At 44.4% G+C, this 25,745-nt stretch overlaps 1 protein-coding gene across 5 annotated transcripts in view; it reads left to right on the top strand.

The window, feature by feature from the left end:
* LOC122556800 (regulator of G protein signaling 14-like) overlaps window positions 1-18,676 on the top strand; it is a 97,721-nt gene extending 79,045 nt beyond the window's left edge. For 3 of the 5 annotated variants that reach the window (XM_043703996.2, XM_043703995.2, XM_087995477.1), the window contains 5 exons: window positions 120-246; window positions 1,944-2,037; window positions 7,113-7,159; window positions 13,365-13,506; window positions 15,994-18,676. In XM_043703996.2, coding sequence (XP_043559931.1) covers window positions 120-246; window positions 1,944-2,037; window positions 7,113-7,159; window positions 13,365-13,506; window positions 15,994-16,316 — 733 coding nt within the window. In that variant the 3' untranslated portion in view covers window positions 16,317-18,676. The remainder of the gene's footprint in view (window positions 1-119; window positions 247-1,943; window positions 2,038-7,112; window positions 7,160-13,364; window positions 13,507-15,993) is intronic. The other 2 variants (XM_087995476.1, XM_043703997.2) reach the window with 1 other exon arrangement.
* Window positions 18,677-25,745: the final 7,069 nt, after the last annotated feature.

Below are 25,745 nucleotides of genomic sequence, written 5' to 3'. Positions count from 1 at the left end.
AGGTGGTAGTCCAAACTGCGGTGAAAGCAAAGTAACCCGAGCCTGCTATTTGTCCGGGGTATTTGTGGGGTGTTGACTTTCACTCTCATTCGTCACCTCTCACTTTGATTTCCTTTCAGGTTGGAGCTTGTTCCAGTCAATCGAAAACTTTGGGTGACGGCAAGACCAACCAAAACTGTGTCTGAGGCTTTGCAGCCATTTCTGATCAAATATAAGTTAAATTCCAGCGAGGTGGAGGCTAAAATTGTAGGTATTAACACGGTAGAAATGAACGAATTTGTATTTGTAAAGCGTCTTTCACACATTGCCAAGACATCCAAAAGTATTTGTATTAATGAGTAATCACTGTCGTAATGCAGAATACATGACCACCAAGTTCAAAGCACCGTGATCCCATGAGCAGTAGTCAAGATTAGAGTGGTGCTGGAAAAGCACAGCCGGTCAGGCAGCATCCCAGAAGCAGGAAAATCGACATTTTGGGCAAAAGCCCTTCATCAGGCCATTCCTCGGATGCTGCCTGACCTGCTGTGCTTTTTCAGCACCATTCTGATCTAGACTCTGATCTCCAGCATCTGCAGTACTCACTTTCGCCTCTCATGAACAGTAGTCAAATGAAAGTTAAATAATTGGTTTTAGATGTTGATTGAGAGATAAATGCTGCGTAAGAATAACTTTGAGTAAGGTTATCCGGTCTCTTATTTCCAATTGAGAGGGCAAACGAAGCTGGGAGGGATGGTGGAGTCATGGTAATGAGACAGGACTGGTAGATCAGAGGCCCAGATTAATCGATGAGGGACATGGATTCAAATTGCCTCACAGCATCTGATAACAAGTAAATTCAATTAACAGATAAAGCCAAATTGTTATTTAAAAACCCATATGGGTCAGGTTTATCCTTTCAGGAAGGAAATCTGTTGTCCTTATTCGGTCTGGCCTATACGTGAATCCAGAATCACTGTAATGTGGTCCATCCTATGTAGTTCTCTGACACGGTGTCAGCAAGCCATTAGTGATAGACAACAAATGCTGGCTCCGATCTCTGGGTAGGAAGAACTGGGTTCAAATCCCAGCTGCTCCCACGGATCTGAACATGTGAATTAAAAATAACTCGCACTCAAATGTCTGCCTAGATTGCATGACTACATTCCTGAGTCGGTCTTGAATTTAAGAATATTCCCATATGCACATTATTGCCTTTTGAGGTTCTAGCTGTTCCCTTATCACCAAGAATTGGCTAGTTCTGCCATTGCTCATTGCTCAGATCCGGAACTTGAGACACTTATCTAGCCTGGGTTATTCTGAACTTGCTCTATTTCTGAATGGGAATTGGTTTAGCTCAGTTGGCTGGATTGTTGGTTTACTGAGCAGTGTGATGCCAACAGCGTGGGTTCAATTCCCATCACTGTTTTGAGGTTACCATGAAGGGCTCTGCTTCTGAACCTCTTCCCTTGTCTGAGGTCTGGTGGCCCTCAGGTTAAAATCACCACCGGTTGCTTCTCTCTAATGAGAGAGCAGCTCCTAAGCTGTGGTAGGATTGTGTTGACAGAACAACAACGCTTGTGAATCACAGCACACATGCTCTTCGCCCCTACCTTCACCCAAGTGATTGCCGGGGAGAGGTAAAAATCCACAGGGAGGGGTGAGAAAACAGGAAATCTGTCTCCAAACACCCCACTCCAACAGCAAGACAATCAAAACTAGTCTTGTCAATCACTCTCATGTTGATAATTCTGCAGACCCACCTTCTGTAAGCGGTAGATCATGATCTGTTCTATGTCCAGCTCTTGAACAAAGTATTAAAGTGGCCAAAATGTTTATACTCTGTGGGGTTATTCCAGGTTGCTGAGAACAGTCTGGCTTGAAAGTAATCTTGGCGCACGCTCTAATGGGAAAGCATATGGAACGGTTTAGTGAATTATTTTCTTTAATCTGTGTCTGAACAGAGTGGAGGTTCCCAACCTTTGAAACTGGATGCCACTGTGTCGTGCCTGGAAAATCAACAAGTGATCCTGGACATGATAAAAATACCTAAACAAGGTATGCATGATGCAGAGGTCATTCTCCTGGCCCACGTATGCTTTGTTCTTGCTGGCATGTTTATTATGCTGGAGAGAGCATCCTTCTTGAACTTGTAAGGACACCCACGTTGCTGTAATAGGGAGAGGGCTCCAGGATTTTGACCTAGCAACAGTGATATAACGCCAAATAATCAGAATGAAGTATGGTTTGGAAGGGAACTTGCAGGCAGTGGTGGGACACAGACATCTACAGCACAGACGGGATCATAGGAGGTTGAGAGGTGACATTATAGAGAGTTGTAAAATCATGAGGGGCAGGGATAAGATGAATCACAAAGGTCTTTTCTCTAGGGTGGGGACATTCATAACCGGGGGTATATTTTTAAAGTGAGGGAAGAGAAATTTAAAATGTGTTCTGAGGGGTAACGGTTTTACACACAGGGTGGTTTGTATGTGGAATAACTTCTAGAGGACGTTATAGACGAGAATCAAATCTGTACAGTACAGAATCAGGCCATTTGGCCCAACAAGTGCACACCAACCCTCTAAAGAGTAACCCACCCAGACTTATTCCCGTACCCTATTACTCTATATTTATTCCTGACTAATGTACCTAACCTACACATCCCTGAACACTATGGGCAATTTAGGGCTTGGCCAAATCACCTAGCCTGCACATCTTTGGATTGTGGGAGGAAACCCATGCAGACACAGGGAGAACGTACAAACTCCACACAGACCCTGAGGCTGGAATTGAACCCAGGTCCCTGGCATTGTGAGGTATCAGCGCTAACCACTGAGCCACTGTGCTGCCCCAAATGGTAGATGCAGGTAGATTTGCAACATTTTGAAGGCATTTGGACAGGTGCATGAATAAGAAAGGTTTGGAGGGATATGGACCAAACACAGGCAAGTGGAACTGGTCTAGTTTTGGAACCTTGGTCAGCAGGGACGAGTTGCAGTGGGATCTGGGTGAACTGGTACATGAATCACAAGAAGTTAGTTTGCAGGTATGCACATGCATTGATAGAAACAGACACCAGGAATCTCTGGCTAATTTCTTCCACACTCATTTCTGACCCAAACTCCTGAGGTCAATTATCATAATAGAACAATTCTCCAGCTGAAGTCAGTTAGCTCAGTACAGCTAAATGTTGGGAGGTGGGATCCCCTGGGTCTGTGGGGGACTACCACATTGAGTGATTCATCTACCAACCTGAGAACAGTTGTACTGTGCATTCTAAGCAACTATCTTTCTGTGAGAAGACTCATAATTGGCTGGTGAAACTTGCTTCTTGCTTCTTATTTTGTGTGTTTATGTGTGTGTGTCTGTGTATGTGTCTGTGTGTGTATATGTGGGTGTCTGTGTGTGTATGTGTGCCTGCCTGTGTGTGTCTGTGTGTGTATGTGTCTGTGTGTATGCGTATCTGTGTGTGTATGAGTGTGTTTGTGTGTGTGTATACGTGTGTCTACCTGTGTGTGTATGTGTGTGTATGTGTCTGTGTGTATGTGTGTATGCGTATCTGTGTGTGTATGAGTGTGTTTGTGTGTGTGTATACGTGTGTCTGCCTGTGTGTGTATGTGTGTATCTGTGTGTGTGTGTCTGTGTGTGTATGTGTCTGTGTGTGATGATTTTATAATTAGAATTTTAATCAGACAAACATGCTGCCCAGAATCTGAAAATGTCTGTACTTTTGGTTCTGGTACGATCTGTGTGTATGTGTGTATGTGCGTGTATGTGCGTGTATGTCTGTGTGAGTATCTGTGTGAGTATCTGTGTGCGTGTCTGCATGTGTGTCTGTCTGTGTGTGTGTGAGAGTGTGGGTGTATATCTGTGTGTGGGTGTATATCTGTGTGTGTATGTCTGTGTGTGTATGTCTGTGTGTGTGTATGTCTGTGTGTGTGTGTGTGTGTTTGTGTGTGTGTGTGTGTGTGTGTTTGTGTCTGTGTGATACCTTGGGGGATACTTGCTGTCAACTACTCTTCTTGCTGATATTAATCTGAACTATTGATATCATATGTGGATATCCGAGACAAAGTTAGGTTCAATCTTGACTCTGTTTGTCTTTCAGCCACTCCTTCCAGCAGTTCTCTAACCCTTCCCTCTGCAGCCTATTGTCACAGACAGACAGACCCCATGGTCCCCCGTTCATTTAGCATTGCAGAAAGGCTTATTACAATTGATGGAAACAATAAATACTTCACTGATATGTTTATTAAATATTGTAATTGCATTATTAGATCGTACCAGAACCAAAAGTACAGACATTTTCAGATTCTGGGCAGCATGTTTGTCTGATTAAAATTCTAATTATAAAATCATCACAATAATCATCTTCTGGGAAACGAATACTTATCTTCGAACTATATTAGTCAGATAAAATCTATAGTAATATAAATCTTGGTAATAAATCCACATTGTTTTTGTTCAGGTTTAGAACTAACTCACAAAGTTACGAGGAGCCACATGATTGTAGGCCAGAGGTTCTGTCTCTCTTCTGAAATGTCCTCCTGCCATGGTGTGACGTGCATGACTAATAATTAGCACACCACATTTTGAGAACCACTGTGTCATGGAGATTCCCCTTTCATTTTTGTTCCTCTCCTCCTCTGCCTCAGGCTCTGCTTGAGCTTAAAAACCTTCACCTCAAATATTTTCTCATTCTGCTGGACAGTCATCAAACCTGAAACGTTGATGTTTCACTCTCACGTGGTCGCTGAAGCCACTGAGTGCATTTCCAGCATTTTCTGCTTTAATTCCTTATTTCCCACGTGAATCTCTTGGAACATAAACTTTCTATTTTCTCTCAGGCATCATTGTAAATCATTGCCTGTTGTTGGTAGGAGCTGGGTGAGTGAACTGTCCATCCAATCTGTGTGCAAATGAACAGCTATTAATCAAATCTGCTTCAATACTTAAAGCTAAGAGAAGTTGCCTGATATAAATCTAGTTTTCTTTTGGGAGAAATAAAAACCTTTGAATTATTACCTGTTCAGCTTTCTTGAAGGTTGTGATCTGTGCTGGACTATTGACCGATTCTAACCACCCTCCACTTTTTTCAGATGTGAGGGTGACAATGAATACTAGCGGGCTATTCTGTCATGGAAAACATCATCACTTCCATTGGGGGAGTAACTGTTCAGTAATAGATGGATTCACTCCTGTTCCTCACACAGTCCAAGGATATGGAGGTTACAATGAAATCTGGAATAACTAATTTTGCCTCTGATGTGCATTAGAATAGAACTCCCCAGGTTCTTCTAATACTCTGCCCATACTAACAACCCTCTACTCCCCTTTCACAAATATGATTGAACACTGGGGAGATCCCCCCACCTGGACAGAATGACCCTGCTGTACCTCCCATTGAAATTACTAATTGTTTCTAAAACATCATCTATCCACTCTGTGTGTAACCCCTAATTCCTCTGTAAGCATTCACTTCCTCTGTGTGAATCCCCCTGTGTCGGCTGTCATTGAGATCAATTGCAAGATTTTCTACCTGCCGGAATTCAGCTACCTTTGCATGGACAGTGAAATAACTGCATAGAGGCTAGTATTGTGTCACCAAGTCACCCTTTATTTACACCTGCACAGCACACTGGCTGTGACCAGCCAGCTCGGAGTCAGTCCCCGAAGTGAGGAGATTCTGAATCCCCTGTTTATCTCTGTCAGCCAGGGCTCCCTGATTGACCCAGGTTAACAACCCCAATCAGGAATCCCATAATCAGTAAGATCCACCTGGTTCCAATTGCTGCAGAGCATCAAAGGTATGGCTTAACGCTACATTGAGAACTACTCCACAAAGTGGTAGTGAACATTTAATCTCTCATATGGCCATTTTGTTAAAATCAGATAGGGTAAAGTTGAAGAAAGCATCACAGGGCTAATATGCTCAATGGTTGAGATGTTCCAGTTCTTCCAGAACCAATCGTGATAAAGTCACAAGATCGATGAACTGTGTAAGTTAAACTGCAGCACGTCAATGTAACCAGAGCATATCCCTTGTGCACCATCTCCAATTAGACCATAAGACCATAAGACATAGGAGTGGAAGTAAGGCCATTCGGCCCATCGAGTCCACTCCACCATTCAATCATGGCTGATGCGCATTTCAGCTCCACTTACCAGCGTTCTCCTCGTAGCCCTTAATTCCTCTAGACAACAAGAATCTATCAATCTCGGCCTTGAAGACATTTAGCATCCCGGCTTCCACTGCACTCCGTGGCAATGAATTCCACAGGCCCACCACTCTCTGGCTGAAGAAATGTCTCCGCATTTCTGTTCTGAAATGACCCCCTCTAATTCTAAGGCTGTGTCCACGGGTCCTAGTCTCCTCGTCTAATGGAAACAATTTCCTAGCATCCACCTTTTCCAAGCCATGTATTATTTTGTACGTCTCTATTAAGTCTCCCCTTAATCTTCTAAACTCCAACGAATACAATTCTGGACATGAAGACTCAGCAGAAACATTTATGTGTTAGAGGCAGTCCAAATTAAAACCATAAGGCTGATGTTTAGCTTCATGTTGAGGTACAAAGTAAGACTGGAGTGACATGGGATCTTTGTTTTTGAAAGAAGGAAATTGAGATTTGATTAAATAGAAGGATGTAAGAGAGTATGGAACAATGAAATGCAGGAAGTAATTTCAAACTAATAGTCTGGCCTACGTGTGACTCCAGACCTACAAAAATCTGGTTAACTCTCAACTGCCCTCTGGGCGATTTGGGATGGACAGTAAATGCTGGCCCCACCAATGATATCCTTGTCCCATGAATGAATAAACAGAAAATAACAGGGAGTCAAAGGTTAAAAAGAGTTGATTCAGGACTGATGTCAGGGTATACTTCATACAAAATAATGTCAGCCCATGAATTGGACACTGGATTAAACCCTGGAGGTGAAAGCCTGAGAAGCATTTAAAGTCAAATTGAACGTTGGAGGAGGAAGACTCAGCCAGCCATTCTAGCTGAAGGAAGTGAGATGGACTAAAAGGGTTATCTCAACTCATCCATCTCAGAGCAGTGGCTGGGAAACAGCCAACACCTTATTGAGTGCTTTCTAACCATCAATTTTGTTTCAATTATTGACAGGTGGTCAAGAGGAGAGGAAGAATTCCAACCAATCATCGACTTGCCTTGTAAGTGGCGCTGCATTTTGCAAACTTGAATAAGCTGTGATTTTAAAGCGCCTTTATATTAGGAAGGAGCACTCTTTTCCAAACATACATCACTCTGAATATCGCAGGAACAATACAAATTGTAGACCACAGTAATGTTGTATTTGTACTGTCCCGTTAATGTACTGGAATATCTCATGGTATTACATCAGAGGGTGATTAAACAAAATGTGACACCATTGTCACATAAATAATTAGAAAGACTGGTGACCAGAAGCTTGATCAGTGAAGAAACTTTCTAGGACTGTCTAAAGGAGACAAGAGAGAAGTGGGGAAGTTTAGAGAAAGAATTTCAGGATTTTTGGGATTAGATGCCGAATGCTGATCTTGATGGAATTTTCTCTGTTGCTCACTCATGAGATATGTGTCACTGGCTGACCCCATCCCTATTTCTAACTGAGAAAGTGGTGGTAAGCTGCTTTCTTGAACCGCTGAAGTCTAGGTGCTCTAGACAGACCCACAATTGCAGGGGATTCCAGCGATGCACACACAGAGTTCTGGAGAGACTCAGCAAGTTTTTCAGAGTCTGTGGAGACAGAGAGAAATAGATTTATTGGCATGGATAGGGATATGCAAGAAATCAGAAATAACAGGAATGCCAATATCATGGAGGGGCATAGGTGCTGGAGGAGATTACAGAGACATGGAGGGGTGTATGGTCTAAAGGAGATTGGAGACAAGGAGGGGTGTAGGCACTAGAGGAAATAACAGAGACAAGGAGGAGATGACAGAGACAAGGAAGGGTTTAGGAGTTGGAGGAGGTTGCAAGATAGGGAGGAATCTATCAGCTAGAGGAAGCTACAGAGATAGGGAGGGATCTAACCACTGTAATAGGTTACAGAGCCAGTGGAGTTGACAGATATAGAGGTGTAAAGGCTGCAGGATATGACAGAGATAGCAAAGGGTGTTGAAACTGCAAGGATTTACAGAGACAAGGGAGGTTTTAAGGATAAGAGGAGGTTAGACCATAAGGCATAAAACAAAGGAGCAGAATTAGGCCATTCGGCCCCTTGAGGCTGCTCTGCCATTCAATCATGCTGTAATGTTTTTCAAACCCATTCTCCTGTCTTCTCCATGTAACCCGTGATCCCCTTACCAATCAGGAACCTATTTATTTCTGCCTTAAATACACTCAATGACATGGCTTCTGCAGGCTTCTGTGGCAATACGTTCCACAGATTCACCACCCTCTGGCTGAGGAAATTCCTCCTCATCCCAGTTCTGATAGGTCACCCCTTCACTCTGAGGCTATGACCTTGAGTCCTGGTCTGTCCTACTGGTGGAAATATCTTCTCAATGTCCACTCTATCCAGGCCTCTCAGTATCCTGCAAGGTTCAATTAGACTGCCCTCTCATCCTTCTAAACTCCTCGAGTACAGACCTAGACTCCTTAATCGCTCCTCATATGACAAGCTCGTCATCTCCAGGATTATCCTTGGGAACCTCCTCCAATGTTAGCGCATCCTTCCCTTGATAAGGTACCCCAAACTGCTCACATTATTCCAAATGTGGTCTGACCAGAGCCTTATACAGCCTTATATGTACTCTGCAGTACATGTCTGCTCTTCTATTCTAGCCCTCTTGAGATGAATGCTAACATTGCATTTATCTTCCTGACTGCCAACTGAAACTTCATGTGAACCTCAAGAGAATCCTGAACTAGGATTCCCAAGTCCGTTTGTAACTTCAGATTTTCAAAGCCTTTCCCCATTCAAAAAATAATCTGTTTCTGTTCTTCTGACCAAAGTGCGCAACCTCTCACTTGCCCACCTTGTATTTCATCTGGTATCTCTATGCCCACTTTCCTCACCTGTCCAAGTCCTTCTGCAGCCTCTCTCCTTCCTCAGCGCTACCTGTCCATCCACATATCGTTGTGCCATCCACAAATGTAGCAACGATCCCCTCATTCCTTTGCCCAGATTGTTAATGAATAACATGAATAAGTGTGGTCCTGCGGACATCTACACCTGCGGAACTCCACTAGCCATCGGCTGCCATCCTGAAAAAGACCCCTTTATCCCTACTCTGCTAGTCAGCCATGCCAGTACCTTGTCCTGAACACAAAGGCTCTTATTTGCCTCCTGTGAGGCAACTTGACAAAAGCCTTCTGGAAAATCAAATGGATCATGTTCACTGACTCTCCTTTGTCTCACTTGCTTATTACCTCCTCAAAGAATTCTAACAGAGTTGTCAGGCATGGCCAACCTGTGCTGATACAACCCTATTTTACCATGCACTTTCAATACTCCACAACCTTATTGTTAATTATTGACACTAAACTCTTACCAACAACTGAGGTCAGGCTAATTGGCCTTGAGTTTCCTGTCTTCTGTCTCCCTCCCTCATTAAACCAGTGTGATACATTAACCATTATCCAGTCTTTTGGGACCCTCCTTGACTCCAGTGACCCCTGAAAGATCACCACCAATGCCTCTACAATTTCCTCAGCTAGCTCTGTCAGAACCCTGGGGTGTAGTCCATCTGGTCCAGGTGATTTTTCCACCTTCAGACCTTTCAGCTTCCCGAGCGCCTTATCCTTAGTGGCAGCCACAACACTCACCTCTGACCCTGTCTAGAAGTTCTGAAATGCCGATAGTGTCTTCCACTGTGCAAACTGATTGATTGGAATTCTCTGCCTCATTTTTCAGCAGTCCAATGTCTACTCTTGTCTTTCTCTTATCTTTTAGATACCTAAAAAGCTCTTTCAATTATCTTTTATTATCTCACTCACATATTTCATCTTCTCCCCCTTATTGTTTTTTTGATTATCCTTGGCTGATTTTTAAAGATTTCCCCCTAATCTTCACCACATTGTATGTCTTTTCTTCTGCTTTTATGTTAACATGTTAATCTTGTCAAGCCATAGTTGCCGCACCCTCCCCTTAGTATGTTTCTTCTTCCTTGGGATGGATTTCTGCCAATCTTCCCGAATTATCCACAGAAACACCTGCCATTGCTGATCTACCTGCTAGCCGCTGCCCTCCTTCCCAATCAGCTCTGACCTGCTCCTCCCTTATGCCTTTGTCGTTCCCTTTACTCAACTGGAATGCTGTTACACCTGATTCCAGCTTCTGCGCCTCAAACTGCAGGGTGAATTCGACCATCTTATAGTCACAGCTCCCTCGGGGTTCCTTCACTTTCAGCTCCCTAATCAGGCCGCCTCATTACCCATCACAAAATCCAGAATTCCCTGTTCCCCTTTGGGCTCTACAACAAGTGCTCCAAAAATACATCTTGTAGACATTCCGCAAATTCCTTTGCTTGAGATCTGTTACCATCCTGGTTTTCCCAGTCCATATCGAAGACACCTATGATTACTGTATTAGTGCCTTTCTTACTTGCCTTTTTCATCGCATGACTTATTTTCTTCTGCACATCCTAACTGCTGCTCGCAGGCCTGTACACAAGTCCCATTAGGCTCTTTTATCCATTGTGGTTCCTCAACTTGACTCACAGATTCTACACCTTCCGGTTCTATATCACTTGTTGGTATCAATTGCATTTCATTTTTTTACTAACAAGGCAACCCCATCTGCCTGTCTTTTTGACAGGATGTGTCCCCCTTTATAACTTAGCTCACAGCCCTGATCCTTTCGGAGCCATGTCTCTGGTGAGACCCACACCATTATACCTGCCAGTTTCAACCTGCACTCCAAGCTCAATCACCTTGTTTTGTATACTGTGTGTAAGTACAACCCCCTCAGCCTTGCATTGACTTCCCCACCCCCTCCCCCCTCACAGTTCCATCCTTAGCTGCTGTACCTGAAGTTAGAATCCTGACCCTTCCTGCACTCTCTGTCCTGTTACTTGTTGAGCTTGGCAAGGCTGTAGATGTGGGCTGAAGGAGGTTACAGATACAGGGAGGGTTGTCAGGACTGGCGGAGTTTATTGAAATAAGGAGGGGTTTGATTTGATTTTAATTTCATTTATTACTGTTGTATATACCAAGATGCAGTGAAAACTGTTGTTTTAAGTGCTTTACAGGCAGATAGTAAAATACAAGTGCCTCAGACTCTCAGAACAGAGTGCACGATACAGTGTTACAGCTGCATGGATGGTGCAGGGAGAGATCAACATTAACATTAAAGCAGTGAATTCAAACTTGATAACAACTGTAGGGTGTAGAGGCTGGTGGAGATTATAGAGATAGGAGGGGTGTAGAGGCTGGTGGAGATTATAGAGATAGGGAGGGGTGTAGAGGCTGGTGGAGATTATAGAGATAGGGAGGGATGTAAAGGTTGGTGGAGATTACAGAGATTGGGAGAGAGTGTAGAGGCTGATGGAGATTACAGAGATTGGGTGGGGTGTAGAGGCTGGTGGAGATTAGAGATTAGGAGGGATGTAGAGGTTGGTGGAGATTACAGAGATTGGGAGGGGTGTAGAGACTGGTGGAGATTACAGAGATTGGGTGGGGTGTAGAGGCTGGTGGAGATTACAGAGATTGGGAGGGATGTAGAGGCTGGTGGAGATTACAGAGATTGGGAGAGAGTGTAGAGGCTGATGGAGATTACAGAGATTGGGTGGGGTGTAGAGACTGGTGGAGATTAGAGATTAGGAGGGATGTAGAGACTGGTGGAGATTACAGAGATTGGGAGGGGTGTAGAGACTGGTGGAGATTACAGAGATTGGGAGGGGTGTAGAGACTGGTGGAGATTACAGAGATTGGGTGGGGTGTAGAGGCTGGTGGAGATTACAGAGATTGGGAGGGGTGTGGAGCATGGTGGAGATTACAGAGATTGGGAGGGGTGTGGAGCATGGTGGAGATTACAGATATTGGGAGGGGTGTGGAGCATGGTGGAGATTACAGAGATTGGGTGGGGTGTAGAGGCTGGTGGAGATTACAGAGATTGGGAGGGGTGTGGAGCATGGTGGAGATTACAGAGATTGGGTGGGGTGTAGAGGCTGGTGGAGATTACAGAGATTGGGAGGAGTGTGGAGCATGGTGGAGATTACAGAGATTGGGAGGGATGTAGAGACTGGTGGAGATTACAGAGATTGGGTGGGGTGTAGAGACTGGTGGAGATTACAGAGATTGGGAGGGGTGTAGAGGTTGGTGGAGATTACAGAGATTGGGAGGGGTGTAGAGGTTGGTGGAGATTACAGAGATTGGGAGGGGTGTAGAGACTGGTGGAGATTACAGAGATTGGGTGGGGTGTAGAGGCTGGTGGAGATTACAGAGATTGGGTGGGGTGTAGAGACTGGTGGAGATTACAGAGATTGGGAGGGGTGTAGAGGTTGGTGGAGATTACAGAGATTGGGAGGGGTGTAGAGGTTGGTGGAGATTACAGAGATTGGGAGGGGTGTAGAGGTTGGTGGAGATTACAGAGATTGGGAGGGGTGTAGAGGCTGGTGGAGATTACAGAGATTGGGTGGGGTGTAGAGGCTGGTGGAGATTACAGAGATTGGGAGGGGTGTAGAGGTTGGTGGAGATTACAGAGATTGGGTGGGGTGTAGAGACTGGTGGAGATTACAGAGATTAGGAGGGGTGTAGAAGCTAGTGGAGATTACAGAGATTGGGAGGGGTGTAGAGACTGGTGGAGATTACAGAGATTGGGAGGAGTGTAGAGGTTGGTGGAGATTACAGAGATTGGGAGGAGTGTAGAGGTTGGTGGAGATTACAGAGATTGGGAGGAGTGTAGAGGTTGGTGGAGATTACAGAGATTGGGAGGAGTGTAGAGGTTGGTGGAGATAACAAAGATAGGAGGGCGGACCTTTGCAGAGATTTGCAAAAACAGATGAAATTGAAAACCAAGGCACTGCTAAATGGGGAGCCAAACCAAGAAAAGTGGAGTTTAAAAATCACCCAACACCAGGTTATAGTCCAACAGGTTTAATTAGAAGCACTAGCTTTCGGAGCGACGCTCCTTCATCAGGTGGTTGTAGGTTGTGGGAAGTGAATACAGGTGTGACATGAGAGCCTGAGTTAATGCATTGGCAACAGCGTTTTGAATGAGGTCAAGTTTACAAACTGGTGGGGGATGCTGTGGAGATTTTGTGAAGTAACCCTGCTGTCAGTTCACCCTCTGTTTAAGTAAGGCTCTCCACTGGGAGTGTGCTAAATGTAACCTCCCGAATTCTGTTGGAGCAGGGGCAGTGGTTTCTCAGGGACTGAGGGGTAAAGTTCATTTCAGTGAAGGAGCCCTGATTTCTCCAAGTCTCCGATCAGCAGACGCAGGAGAAGACACCCACAGAGAGAAGAGACTTCCTGGAGAGTCCGGTGCACTCATCTCAGACCTCGAGGAGAAATAGAATGAAAGGGAAAGCTGAAGAGAGGAAGGAGCTGTACCGCAAGACATACGATGTCGAAGGTGAGAGAAAGAGCTAAATAAATTGCCCATGTCTCGATCCAGTAGAAAACAGGAATGGAGAAGGGAGAAACTGGAAGTGTGGAGGGATCGTACAGTTTCCGCTCCATCGCGGATTGTGGGATGTTAGCTGTCATTACAATTGCCAAAATGAGCCAAATGATCTGTGATGGGAGCAGGCATAATGTGCGAGGCCATGTGATGCAACCTCCTGGAATATAATCCAACTGGACTTGACTACCTAAAGGGTGGAGGGAGAGCACAGAGGAATGGGAATTGTCACTGGCAGAACAGGCTCACTGAGGGGCAAGGAGAGGGCTTTTTTTTAAAAATTAGATTACTTACGGTGTGGAAACAGGCCCTTCGGCCCAACAAGTCCACACCGACCCGCCGAAGCGCAACCCACCCACGCCCCTACGTGTACCCCTTTTTACCTAACACTACGGGTAATTTAGCATGGCCAATTCACCTGACCTGCACATCTTTGGAATGTGGGAGGAAACCGGAGCACCCGGAGGGAACCCACACAGACACGGGGAGAATGTGCAAACTCCACACAGTCAGTCGCCTGGGGCGGGAATTGAACTCGGGTCTCTGGCACTGTGAGGCAGCAGTGCTAACCACTGTGCCACTGTGCCGCCCACGGGCTCTTTGGTACTTGTTGTTGGGTGGGTTAGCACTCTCACTATCTTATTTCGATAGAGTCATACAGATGTACAACACGGAAACAGACCCTTCAGTCCAACTCGTCCATGCCAACCAGATATCCAAACTTAATCTAGTCCCATTTTCCAGCACTTGGCCCATATCCCTCCAAACCCTTCCTATTCATATACCCATTCAGATGCGTTTTAAATGTTTTAATTGTACCAGCCTCCACCATTTCCTCTGGCAGCTCATTCCATACACGTACCACCCTCTGCGTGAAAAGGTTGCCTCTTAGGTCTCTGTTATATATTCCCCTCTCACCCTAAAGCCTCTAGTTCTGGACTCGCCCTCCCCAGGGGAAAAAACATTGTCTATTTAGCCTATCCATGCCCCTCACGATTTCATAAACCTATGTAAGGTCACCTCCGATGCTCCAGGGAAAATAACCCCAGCCTATTCAGCCTCTCCCTATATCTCAGATCCCCCAAACATGGCAACATCCTTGTGAATCTTTTCTGAACTCTTTCAAGAACATCCATCTGACAGGAGGGAGACCTCAATTGACCACAGTATTCCAAAAGTGGCCTAACCAATGTCCTGTACAGCTGCAACATGACCTCCCAACCCGTATACTCAATGTTCTGTCCAATAAAGGAAAGCATACCAAATGCCAGATGTGAGTCAAAATCCAAAATTGCTGGAAAAATCTCAGCAGGTCTGGCAGCTTCTGTGGAGAGAAATCAGAGTTAACGTTTCAGGTCCAGTGACCCTTCCTCAGAACTGATTGTAACTGGAGGAATGTTGGTATATCGACTGAATATGGGGTGGGGGAGGGGGGAGGAGTAAACAATAAGGAGTGAACTCTCTACAGAAGCTGAGTTTTTCCATCAATTTCTGATTTTGTTTCTGATTTCCAGAATCCACATTTCTTTGTTTTTTTTAGTGTGTCCAATGTATTTCTGAGCTGTATTGTCCAAATGTCTGAGGTTCAACCCTGCAGTGTGCAGTTAGTGGAACCTGTGCAGTAGTGGGGTTACTGCTCATAGGATCACTCGGGTGTGGAAGCAGGCCGGTTAGCCCATCAAATCCACACCGACTTTCCAAACAACAGCATCTCCCCCCAGACCCACACCCCAATCTTATCCCTGTAACCTCGCATTTCCCATGGCCAATCCACCTAACCTACACATCCCTGGACACTATTGGCAATTTGGCACAGCCAATCCACCTAACCTACACATCCCTGGATGCTATTGCCAATTTAGAACAGCCAATCCACCTAACCTACACATCTCAGGAGACTATGGGACAATTTCCCATGGCCAATCCACCTAACCTGCACATCTCTGGACACTATGGGACAACTTCCCATGGCCAATCCACCTCCCCTACACATCCCTAGACACTATGGGACAATTTCTCATGGTCAATCCACCTAACCTACACATCTCTGGACACAATGGGCAATTTAGCACAACCAATCCACCTAACCTACACATCCCTGGACACTGTGGGCAACTTAGCATGGTTAATCCACCTAACTTGCACAATGTTGGAGGAACCCGGAGCACCCAGAAGGGATCCACACAGACACAGGGAGAATGTGCAAGCTTCACACAGACAATCATCTGAGGCTGGAATCAAACCTGGGTCCCTAATGCTGTGAGGCAGTGGTGCTAACCACTGAGCCACTGTGCTGTCCTACTGTTCGATTCAATGTTCCCTTGTGTCATGAAGAGAGGCAGCTCTGATCATTGTCTTTCGATTCTCACCTTCAGGTGGAGAGAGTCACTTGCGCACCAGAGTTATGATGTGACTGCCTCTTTGTCTGTCCTTTCACAGCCCTGTTTGAGATGCTGTCCAAAGCGCAGAGCTGCCGTGCTAATGACCAGCGAGGCCTCTTGAAGAAGGAAGATTTGATTCTTCCAGACTTCCTGCAGCTTCCGGAGGAGCTGGCTGGCATCAGTCTTCAGGCACCTGAGCCGGACACTGGCAGTGAGGAAGGTGCCAAAAATCAAACCCATCCAGAGAAAAGTCTGACCGAGAGTGCGCAGGTACCGGGGACGCCGAATGAGAAACCGACCCCAAATGTCGCCATCTTACAGGACACTGAACAAGAAGGTTCACATGAGCGGAACAGTCTGTGCCCCAGAACGGTTTTCTGACAGTGATGAGACAGTGCGCTGGTGGCCTGCAGACCACCAGGTTGTAAAACTGGGCCGACTTGGGGCAGTTTCTTCAGCTGTTCCAGTTTTCCCAACACGGGGACCAAAAGACCACGGCCAGCAGGGCAGGATTTCCCTCAACCCTGTTGAGTCCTCATGAGCCAACACTGCCAATTCCCTCAGCAATGTCTCTGATGATACAGCATTGGTGGTAACGCTGTATTTTACTCCAGGGGAGTGGGAGGGGAATGTGTCAAATAGCTTCCTTCTACAATTCTATTGATTCTAGTTCAAGGGACGTTGCAGAGCCCAAGCTATGAAAGACATTATTTTGGAATGTGGCAAATATTGTATCTCGGGGTAGCACTGTCTGAACAATCCCCACCTCTTCATGATCTATCTACAGTTCACCATTCAGCTATTGGCAAGTCTGAATTAGTTGAACTCCGAGAACGAGCTCAGATTTTATGTCTGAACACCTTTGCATTCTGAGAGAGCTGTGCTCTTGATCATAAGAGTCATACACCTGGATCAAAAGCTGGTGACTGACTGAACTTCATTCGAAGCATTTCCCGGATTGTTCCCAAAGGGACTTCTTCACCTCGATCATGCAGTTATTCATTCTCCAATTTGTTTACGTGTACCTGTTATCGTTGTGAAACTTTGCTTTTTTGTAACTAAATGTAACTGAAGAATGTGGGCCTCAGGGCGGTGCAATGAAATGTCCATCTCCAAGTCAGGGTCCATGCACCTACTGTACAGCATCAATTGGTCAGGTAATGATAACAAACAAATGATTTAGGGATAGACGTATGTTATTGTGCCAACCTGTACCTCTGTGATGTGGAAAAGCCACATAGAGTCCGCATGAGAAAGCTTCTGTGTAGTCCATAGGTTCACCCTCACAGGAATCACACAGTGAGCTTATATCGCTGTGTGTGAGGTTATATGGCTTTGTGTCTATGTGAGTATGTGTCAGGTTGTATGGCTGCATGTGTGAGATGCTGTATCGCTGTGAATGTGTAAGGCTAGATAACTAAGTGTGTGAGGGTGTCTGGCAGTGAGTGTGAGTGAAAGATTATAGAGCTGTGTGTGTGAGAGAGGTTGTTTAGATGTGAGTGTTTGTGTATGATATTATGTAACTGAGTGGGTGTGAAAAGTTGTGTCGCAGTGTCTGCATTTGCAAGGGGTTCTATAGCTGTGTGTGTGAGTGCGAGTGAGAGGTTGTATGTCTGTGTGTGTGAGAGGTTATATGCCTGTGTGTGAGTGTGAGCGATTATGTGTTTGTGAGAGAGAGAGGTTATACATCTGTGTGTGAGAGAGGTTGCATGTTTATGTCTGTGTGTGTATGAGAGAGAGTTTGTATATCTGTGTGTGAGAGGTTATATGTCTGTGTGTGTGTGAGAGGTTATATTGTGTGTGTGTATGTGTGTGAGAGAGAGATTATATGTCTGTGATTGAGGTTATGTGTCTGTGTGTGTGTATGAGGTTATACGTCTGTTTGTGTGTAAGGTTACATATCTGTGTGTGCGTGTGTGTATAAAAGGTTATGTGTTCTGTGTGCCTGTGTGTGAGGTTATATGTCTGTGCGTGTGCGTGTGTGCACGTGTGTGTGTGTGTAGCAGGCTGGTGGTTTGCGTGTGGGGCTGAGTGCCTGTGCAGGTTGGCCAACCTGTTTGCGTTTGATGATCGTGAGGGTGACCTTTGCTGATTCTGGAGGGCAGTTGTTTCTGGCAAAGCTCGCAGTTTTGCTCATCTCTTGTTTTTTTTTGGGTGATGTTGATGCCAAACCTTCAAAACAAACCTTGAGGTGATTTAATGTACTAATTGACCCCAGCCTCTTTAGTGTCAAATTATTGGTGTGAGGCTGGAGTCGCATCTGACTGGACTGGACAGATGATGGGTTCCTGCCCTAAAAGCTAAGGGGGGCGTTCGTGACAATGTAATAGTTTCAGGATTGTATTGTTGCTGCCAGTTCCCTCTTTTAAGACTTTGTTCCAATTTTATCAAATATCCTGTCACAGCCATGTTCCAGCTCCTGACTGGACTTTGTGTCAGTGATATCAAACAAAACTGGAACCCAAGGCACACAGAGTGAGGAAACGAATGAGGTATGGGGTGAATTATGTTATAGGAGTCAGATCTAACTAATTCTAACACTTCTTTCCATGCTAAAGATGTCTTTTATCAATCTGACTTGACTGGGTCTTCATTACTGGCACTACCATCTATTTATTTCTTAGTTTACTTAAAAGTCTGAGAAAGGGATGGTCAGTGATGTAACAGGCCAGACAGTAACTGTACTTGGTGCCTGGTCTTCTACCAGAAATATTGTTCAATGATTTAAATTCTAAACAGTATGGTTTGTTAAGATTTCTCTTTCAAAAGTATTAAAACTAAATTGCTCAACACTTTAATACAACTGCTAATCTGTGTGGCCTGCTTATCATCTCAGTTTAACACATTTTCAGTGTGAATTGATCACCATTTTGATGGACTTAGGAACTAGAGGAAACTTTGCGTACAAACATTTCTGTTCCTCACCGTCTTGCTGCTGCTCCATCAGCCTCTGCTTTTCCTCCCTCTATCAGCAAAATGCTGTGCCTCTCTTTCTCTCACTGTCTCAAAAGTTATCTTTGTCTTGATCTCTCCCTGCCTCTGTCTCTCTTAATGTGTATTTCTCTATTTCTCCTTCTTTCTCTAAGTGCCTCTCCCTCTCTATCATTATCTCCCTTGTGATATATATTGCTTCTAACTCTCATATCCATCTTCTCCTGATCTGTATTCACACACCCCCACTCTGTAGTTTTCTCTCCCTATCTCTCTACAGTCATCTCCTTTTGATTTATGTCCTGTCTCTTCCCTATCTCTACATTATTTTCTTTTGTCTCCGACTGACTTTTCTTTTACCTTTCTTTCTCTGCTTACCTTATCACATTTCTATCTGTTTGTCTCCTTTTCATTTCCTTGCATTCCTCCTGTCCCTATCCTTTTCTGAAACTGCCTCTTTCTACCTGTTCCTCTGTATCTGTCAGTCACTGTTATTCTGTGTCTAACTATCTTTCTCACTCTCTTTTCCACTCCCCTTCTCTCTCCCTCCCCCTCTCTGTCCAGCTCTCACACAGTGTCTTGTTCCTCTTAGAGTGGCATGCAATTTTCAAACCTTTGGCAAAAGGAATGTAAGGGTAAGGAGCTTGGGAATTATAGACCAGTTCATCTCACATCTATGTTAGAAAAAAACACTAAAGATAGAATGATTAATTAGTGACTGGAGAGAGTGATTATGTATTTGTAAAGGAGGTGTCCTTCATGATGTATTTAATTGAATATTTTAAAGACACGACCAAACTAGTTAGCAGGAGAACGTTTATGTGTGTCATATATGAGGCATTTAATAAAATCTTTTATCAGGAACTGCTAACGAATGTTGAAGCTCAGAATTGAAAGCAAATTACTGGCCTGGTTATAAAAGCAGTCACATTTCGAGAGAATGAGCAGGGATAATGGACATGTCCTCAAACTGGCAGCGTATGACGATGGATATCACACAGGGACTTCAGCTATTCACTCTATTTATGAAAGACTTAGATAATGAAAGAGAACTTCACAAACCCAGATTTTTTTGGTTGAAATAGAGGTAGATGGCTTTGTGGGCTGTGCAGCTGGTAGAATTACAACAGAGATAATAGCACAGTGGTGAATGTGCACAAATGTGGCTCTTTGATGTTAATGTAACCGTACGTAAGGACATCTACTTAAAAAACTTGGATGGGGTGCTTTCTGAATGATGAAAATTGAAAAATAGTGGTGATTACACTTTAAATGGATTGTTCAAATATCAAAAAATCCCTACAGCATGGAAGCAGACCATTCAACCCATTGAGTCCAGACTGACCCTCTGAAGAGCATCCCACCCAATCCCTGCATTTCCCATGGCCAGTCAAACTAGCCTGCACATCACTGGACACTACGGGCCAACTTAACATAGCAAATCTATCCTAACTTGCACATTTTTGGACTGTGGGAGGAACCTGGAGCACCCGGGGGAAACCCACGCAGACACGGGGAGAATGTGTAAACTCCACATAGACAGTCGCTTGAGGGTGGAATCAAACCTGGGTCCCTGACGCTGTGAGGCAGCAGTGTTAACCACTGAGCCACCGTGCCACCCCAAGTATCACTGTCTAGCACAGAAAGTGATTACAAAAGTAAATGGAATGCTGGCTTTTATTTCTCCCATGAATAGAATGCAAGGAAGAAGTTACAACCGCAAAGAAATGCAGGTGCTGGAAATCTGATATAAGAGCAAACTTTCAGCTATTTCTTTTGCTCGATGGGTCAAGAAGTCTGAAAGGAAAGGGACAGAGTTTCTGGTCAATGACCTGTCCATTTCAAACGCGATGTTGCAGCTACACAACAGACCATGCCTGGAGTACTATGTGTGTGTGTGTGTGTTCAGACCTTACAAAATTTACATTGACCTTAGAGTAAGTGCAGCATTGATTCAACAGAATGAAGCCTAGATTCAACTGCATCAGTCGAGTGGTATTCCCCAGAATTTACAAGGCGATTTGATCCAAGTTTTCATGATGATAATAATAAGACCAATTTTCATTTATTTTGTGTTGTTGATATTATAAAACATCCCAAGGCATTTTAATGAAGCATTAAAATTCAGAATTTGATATAAGGCACCTAAGGAGAAAACACAGATGACATAACCAAAACATGGTCTACAATAGGCAGTTGGTCGAACAGAGCTTAGGTTTTTTCATAAAATAATACACCTTTTGCCAAAGTTTTTCATATTGCACTCTTCAGGACATTTTGCAAGAATACCAATTCAAGGGAAAGAAACAACATTTATAGTACATGAGAGGTGAGTGCTGATTGGTTAGCAAATGGATTTTGATTTGGTAGGACATTGCAATGAAGAATCCACCCAATAATGCCAAGCTTTATTTACATTTTAAATCAACCAGGTTGACGCTGATTGGTCAGGGCATTGTCTTAAGATATGAACCAGTCAATGGTTGTCACCTATTTTGCATACGAAAAACAGACAAAATGCATATGCATGGCAAAAATGAGGACTGCAGATGCTGGAGATCAGAGTTGAAAAGTGTGGTGCTGGAAAAGCACGGCAGGTCAGGCAGCATCCAAGAAGCAGGAGAGTCAATTTCTTAATGAAGAGCTTATGCCTGAAACGTCGACTTTCCTGCTCCTCGGATGCTGCCTGACCGGCTGCGCTTTTCCAGCACCATACTTTTCAACCCAAATGTGTGTGCATGTTCTTTCTGTCTTCAAACAACAAGGCATTGTTTATTAATAGATGCAACATCTAGTGCATGTAATCAGAGCCCAAATGATAATCCTAAAGCTTTTTTTCAATATAATTCTTCCGGAAATCTGGATTATTCAGCAAACATTATCCAAATGCAGAATGACAACTAACATTAGACACTGTATTTCATGTACAGACTGGTTGGATGTGGTCTATCACTTGTTTATTGTGAACAGCCAAGGGGATATGCTGTTTGATATGTCTTTGCGACATATGGTTGATATACCTGGCATCATACTGGCACCGAAACTCGTATACCACATTACTCAATTGTGTGATAGGCAGAGTCCTGATGAAGGGTTTATGCCTGAAACGTCGATTCTTCGGATGCTGTCTGACCTGCTGTGCTTTTCCAGCACCATACTTTTCAACCCAAATGTGTGTGCATGTTCTTTCTGTCTTCAAACAACAAGGCATTGTTTATTAATAGATGCAACATCTAGTGCATGTAATCAGAGCCCACTCTCAGCTCTGATCTCCAGCATCTGCAGTCCCCACTTTCTCCTCCTTAATTGTGTGATCGGCAGAATGTCTTTTTGGCTTGAAGGCAATATCCTGTTAGTGGAGAAATCCACTCATGTTGCTACTGCATAATCATTTTTCTAACCAGCCTGTTCAGGGCTGCTATTACACACACCTCTGGAGCAGGTGGGACACAAACCCAGTGTCGGAGAAATTTGCCCAATAAGTTAGAGATCACAAAGCACAGCTCAAAGTGAAATTGACAAACAGTTGATTAGTACAACGATATCGGGAAGGAGAAACTGACTAAGCTGAAACAGCACAGACGGTCTCCCCAGGTAGTCAAGGATTCTCTTCCCAGAGCTGAGGATGAGACCGGTTTTTATAATAATGCTGCATAATAAGGCTGATTAAGAAATGGGGAAAATTCAATGTATCTGGAAATGGAGTAAGCTAGTTACAAGAATGCTCATTGGAAAAAGTTATCGGATGAATGTCCTATTCCTTCACACAATGCAACATCCTGACAGTGTCGATGGTTCCATTCCTCCTCACAGGTAGGTGTTAATGTCTCTTCTGAACTGGTGAGGTGCTTCCATTGTCTTATTCTGGGACCAATGTTCTTGCTGGTGCCTTTCTGTCTGACCTGCTCTTTGTGTGGCTTTGGTATTGCTGGGTTGTGAAACCATCCCTGATGAAGGGCTTTTGCCAGAAATGTCAATTTTCCTGCTCCTCGGGTGCTGCCTGACCTGCTGTGCTTTTCCAGCATCGATCTCGGTTGTGAAACTGCCCTTGGGGCTTTGGGATAGCTGTGTTGCTCTGACATTGTTAGTGAGCTTGAAGTGTATTCACTCGTCTGCGTGGGTTGTCTGGTTTGGTTTGTAAGTCTGCTGGGGTGTTCTGGGTATTTTTTTGGTACGTTGGTCAATTTTGCTTTTGTGGGCTTATCGTGGGTTGGCAGGGTGGCAAATGTTTCCCACGCCCAGACCTCCTGGCTCAGAGATAGGGCCACTGCCACTGAACCACAAGAGCCCTTTGCTACTGCAAAGCTTTTTTTCCAAGTTTGTATCTAGAAATACGCTTGTACACAACTGAATGGATATTTTTCTCATCATCAAATCCCTGTAACCTTTTTTTTAAAATTATGTTGTCCTATTAACCACAACCAGTAAGTCACCTGTATCACCAATTACATATTTACATGCAAAGCCAGTCAAAGGCAGTGCAAATGTATTGAAAGTAAGGGGTGTTGGGAGAGCAGGAGAGGACTAAGTCAAAATGGCACTGGGGAAATAAGGCACTGTAACCTCTGCTGTGCTCACCCCCCTCTGAAGGGTTTGGTCCCTCTCCAAACAGCTACAGCGTAGTAGCAGCCTGGACCAGCTAGCTTCACAATCTTTACTTCAGTCGTGGGAGGCGGAAATCATCGGCTGGTCAGCATTTTATTGCCCGTCCCTAGTTGCCCCTTGAGAATGTGGGGGTGAGCTGCCTTCTTGAACTGCTGCAGCCCGTGTGCTGCAGGTGAGACCCACAATAACCTTCGGGAGGGAACTCCAGGATCTTGACCCAGCGACAGTGAAGGAACGGCGATGTATTTCCAAGTCAGGATGGTGAATGGCTTGGAGGGGAACTTGCTGTTGATGGTGTCCCCATGTATCTGCCCCCCTTGTCCTTTTTTCAGAAATATATATTTGTTGAAAAATTTTAACTCTTTTACAAAAAAAAGGAAAGTTATACAGAAGTACAGAAAAGTAGAAATAATATCACATTATTATATTACAGCAATGTTAACAATAAACTGCTTACTATTCTTAAAAATACAATTGCCTCATATTTATTTAACTTAACCCAAATTAAAATAAACTCAAATTAAATGAAATAGCATTAAATTAAATTAAATTACAACCTAATAGAATTAAATTACATTACATTGCACTGCATCACTTTACTCCACTCGCTGCACCTCTACTGAAGCTCCCATCCTTGGTTATTATACCCATATTTACTAAGCCTCCACCTGCCCCATCCGGGGGGATCCCCAGACCACTATATATGGCTCTCGTGGTGATATAAAGACCCTAATCAGTACCACCGATAGGTCCATGTCTATGTGATTTAGAAAGGGCCGCTATGTCATATTAATTTGTTCTGTTCCATGGCGCATCATACTATTCCGATAATCTCAGCGGACGTACTCCATCACAAGTCTGCCCCACAAGACCTGGAGGTTTCTCATTGGAATGTTCTTCCTCGGACAGTGTGTAAGAATGTTAAATAACCTCTTCCCGTGCTCACCCAGAGAGGGCAGGTTCGGCAGTCCCAAAAGGAGGGATAATAGATCCTCCTTAACTTCAATTCCTAGGATCTTCTCCAGCTCATTCACCACGGCACCCCAGTATCTGCAAATCCTGTAGCTGGACCGAAAGCAATGTGAGGGTGCCTATGCTGATTTTACATTTGGGACATTTCAGAGAAGATCCTTTCTTAAATTTTGCTAACCTCTTTGGTGCCATATGGGTCCAGTGGAGGATCTTCAACTGCATCGCTTATGCTTCATTGCATATTGAAATTTTCTTTACATTCCCCTGTATATTCTCCCATGTTTTTAATGAGATTTCTTTCCCTAACCCCTGACTCCAGATCCCATGGGGTCTCTCCATATCCACCAAGGCGTTCCCTCTCTGCAGACGGTATATGGTACTAACCAAGAGAGTGCCCCCACATCAGAGCACTCCTCTCTCTATATCCGATTGTAGGGCTGGGTCAAGAGCATGGTCTTCTTTTGTATATAATCCCTAAACTGGAAATATCGGAACAGGTCACAAATAGGAATCCCATATTTTTGACTTAACTGGTTAAAAGACAGCAAGACCTCTCCCTCGAATAAATCTCTCAAATAGGAGATCCCCTTACCCTCCCATGCTCTGAAGCCGGAATCCATTGACCCCAGTCTAAATCCTGGGGCTCCCACAATGAGGTGAAAGAAGAGGTCTTAAGTAAATTACCCTCACCCTGCCACATTATCCTCCATGCATTCACCGGAGTTATGATAATCAGGCTCTGACAGTGCTCAGTCACAAATCTCATCTTATCCATAATCTGTAAGTTGATGAGGGGACATCTCGCCTGTGAGGCCTCAACATCAAGCCATATCAACCTCGAGTCCTTACGCACCCTTTCACCCACATATCCTAGCTGGGTGCCTTTTTGGTATCTGTTCAGATATGGCAGGTCCATCCCCACCTCCCATATCCTGCGGAAGTTGTAGCCTGGTAAATGTAATTAGGGGGCGTCTGTGGCACCATAACAAGGATCCAAGCCAACCGACAAACCTCCGCAGCACCTGTTTGGGTGATAGCAACGAGAGCATCCGCATAGGATATAACAACTGAGGAAGAACATTCATTTTGCTCAGGACTATACGGCCTAACCCCTCCCACCGCTGCAAGTCCTGCTTTATTCTCTCAAACAACTGTACAAAGTTAGCTCTGTACAGCTGATGGAAGGTAGGGGTAATAAAAATTCCCAGATGGAGAAAACCTTTCTGTGACCACCAAAAAGGAAACTGCATTCCATCCTCCAGCTTCAGTTCTTCCACCAGTCCCCCCACGGGCATGACTTCT

Source organism: Chiloscyllium plagiosum, unplaced genomic scaffold (genome assembly GCF_037043375.1).
Source record: "Chiloscyllium plagiosum isolate Xiang-an unplaced genomic scaffold, Cpla_swu_hap1 HiC_scaffold_16, whole genome shotgun sequence".
NCBI classification, from domain to species: Eukaryota; Metazoa; Chordata; class Chondrichthyes; order Orectolobiformes; family Hemiscylliidae; genus Chiloscyllium; species Chiloscyllium plagiosum.
Note: the sequence above shows the minus strand (reverse complement) of the source record. Positions and strands in the feature narration are given on the sequence as shown.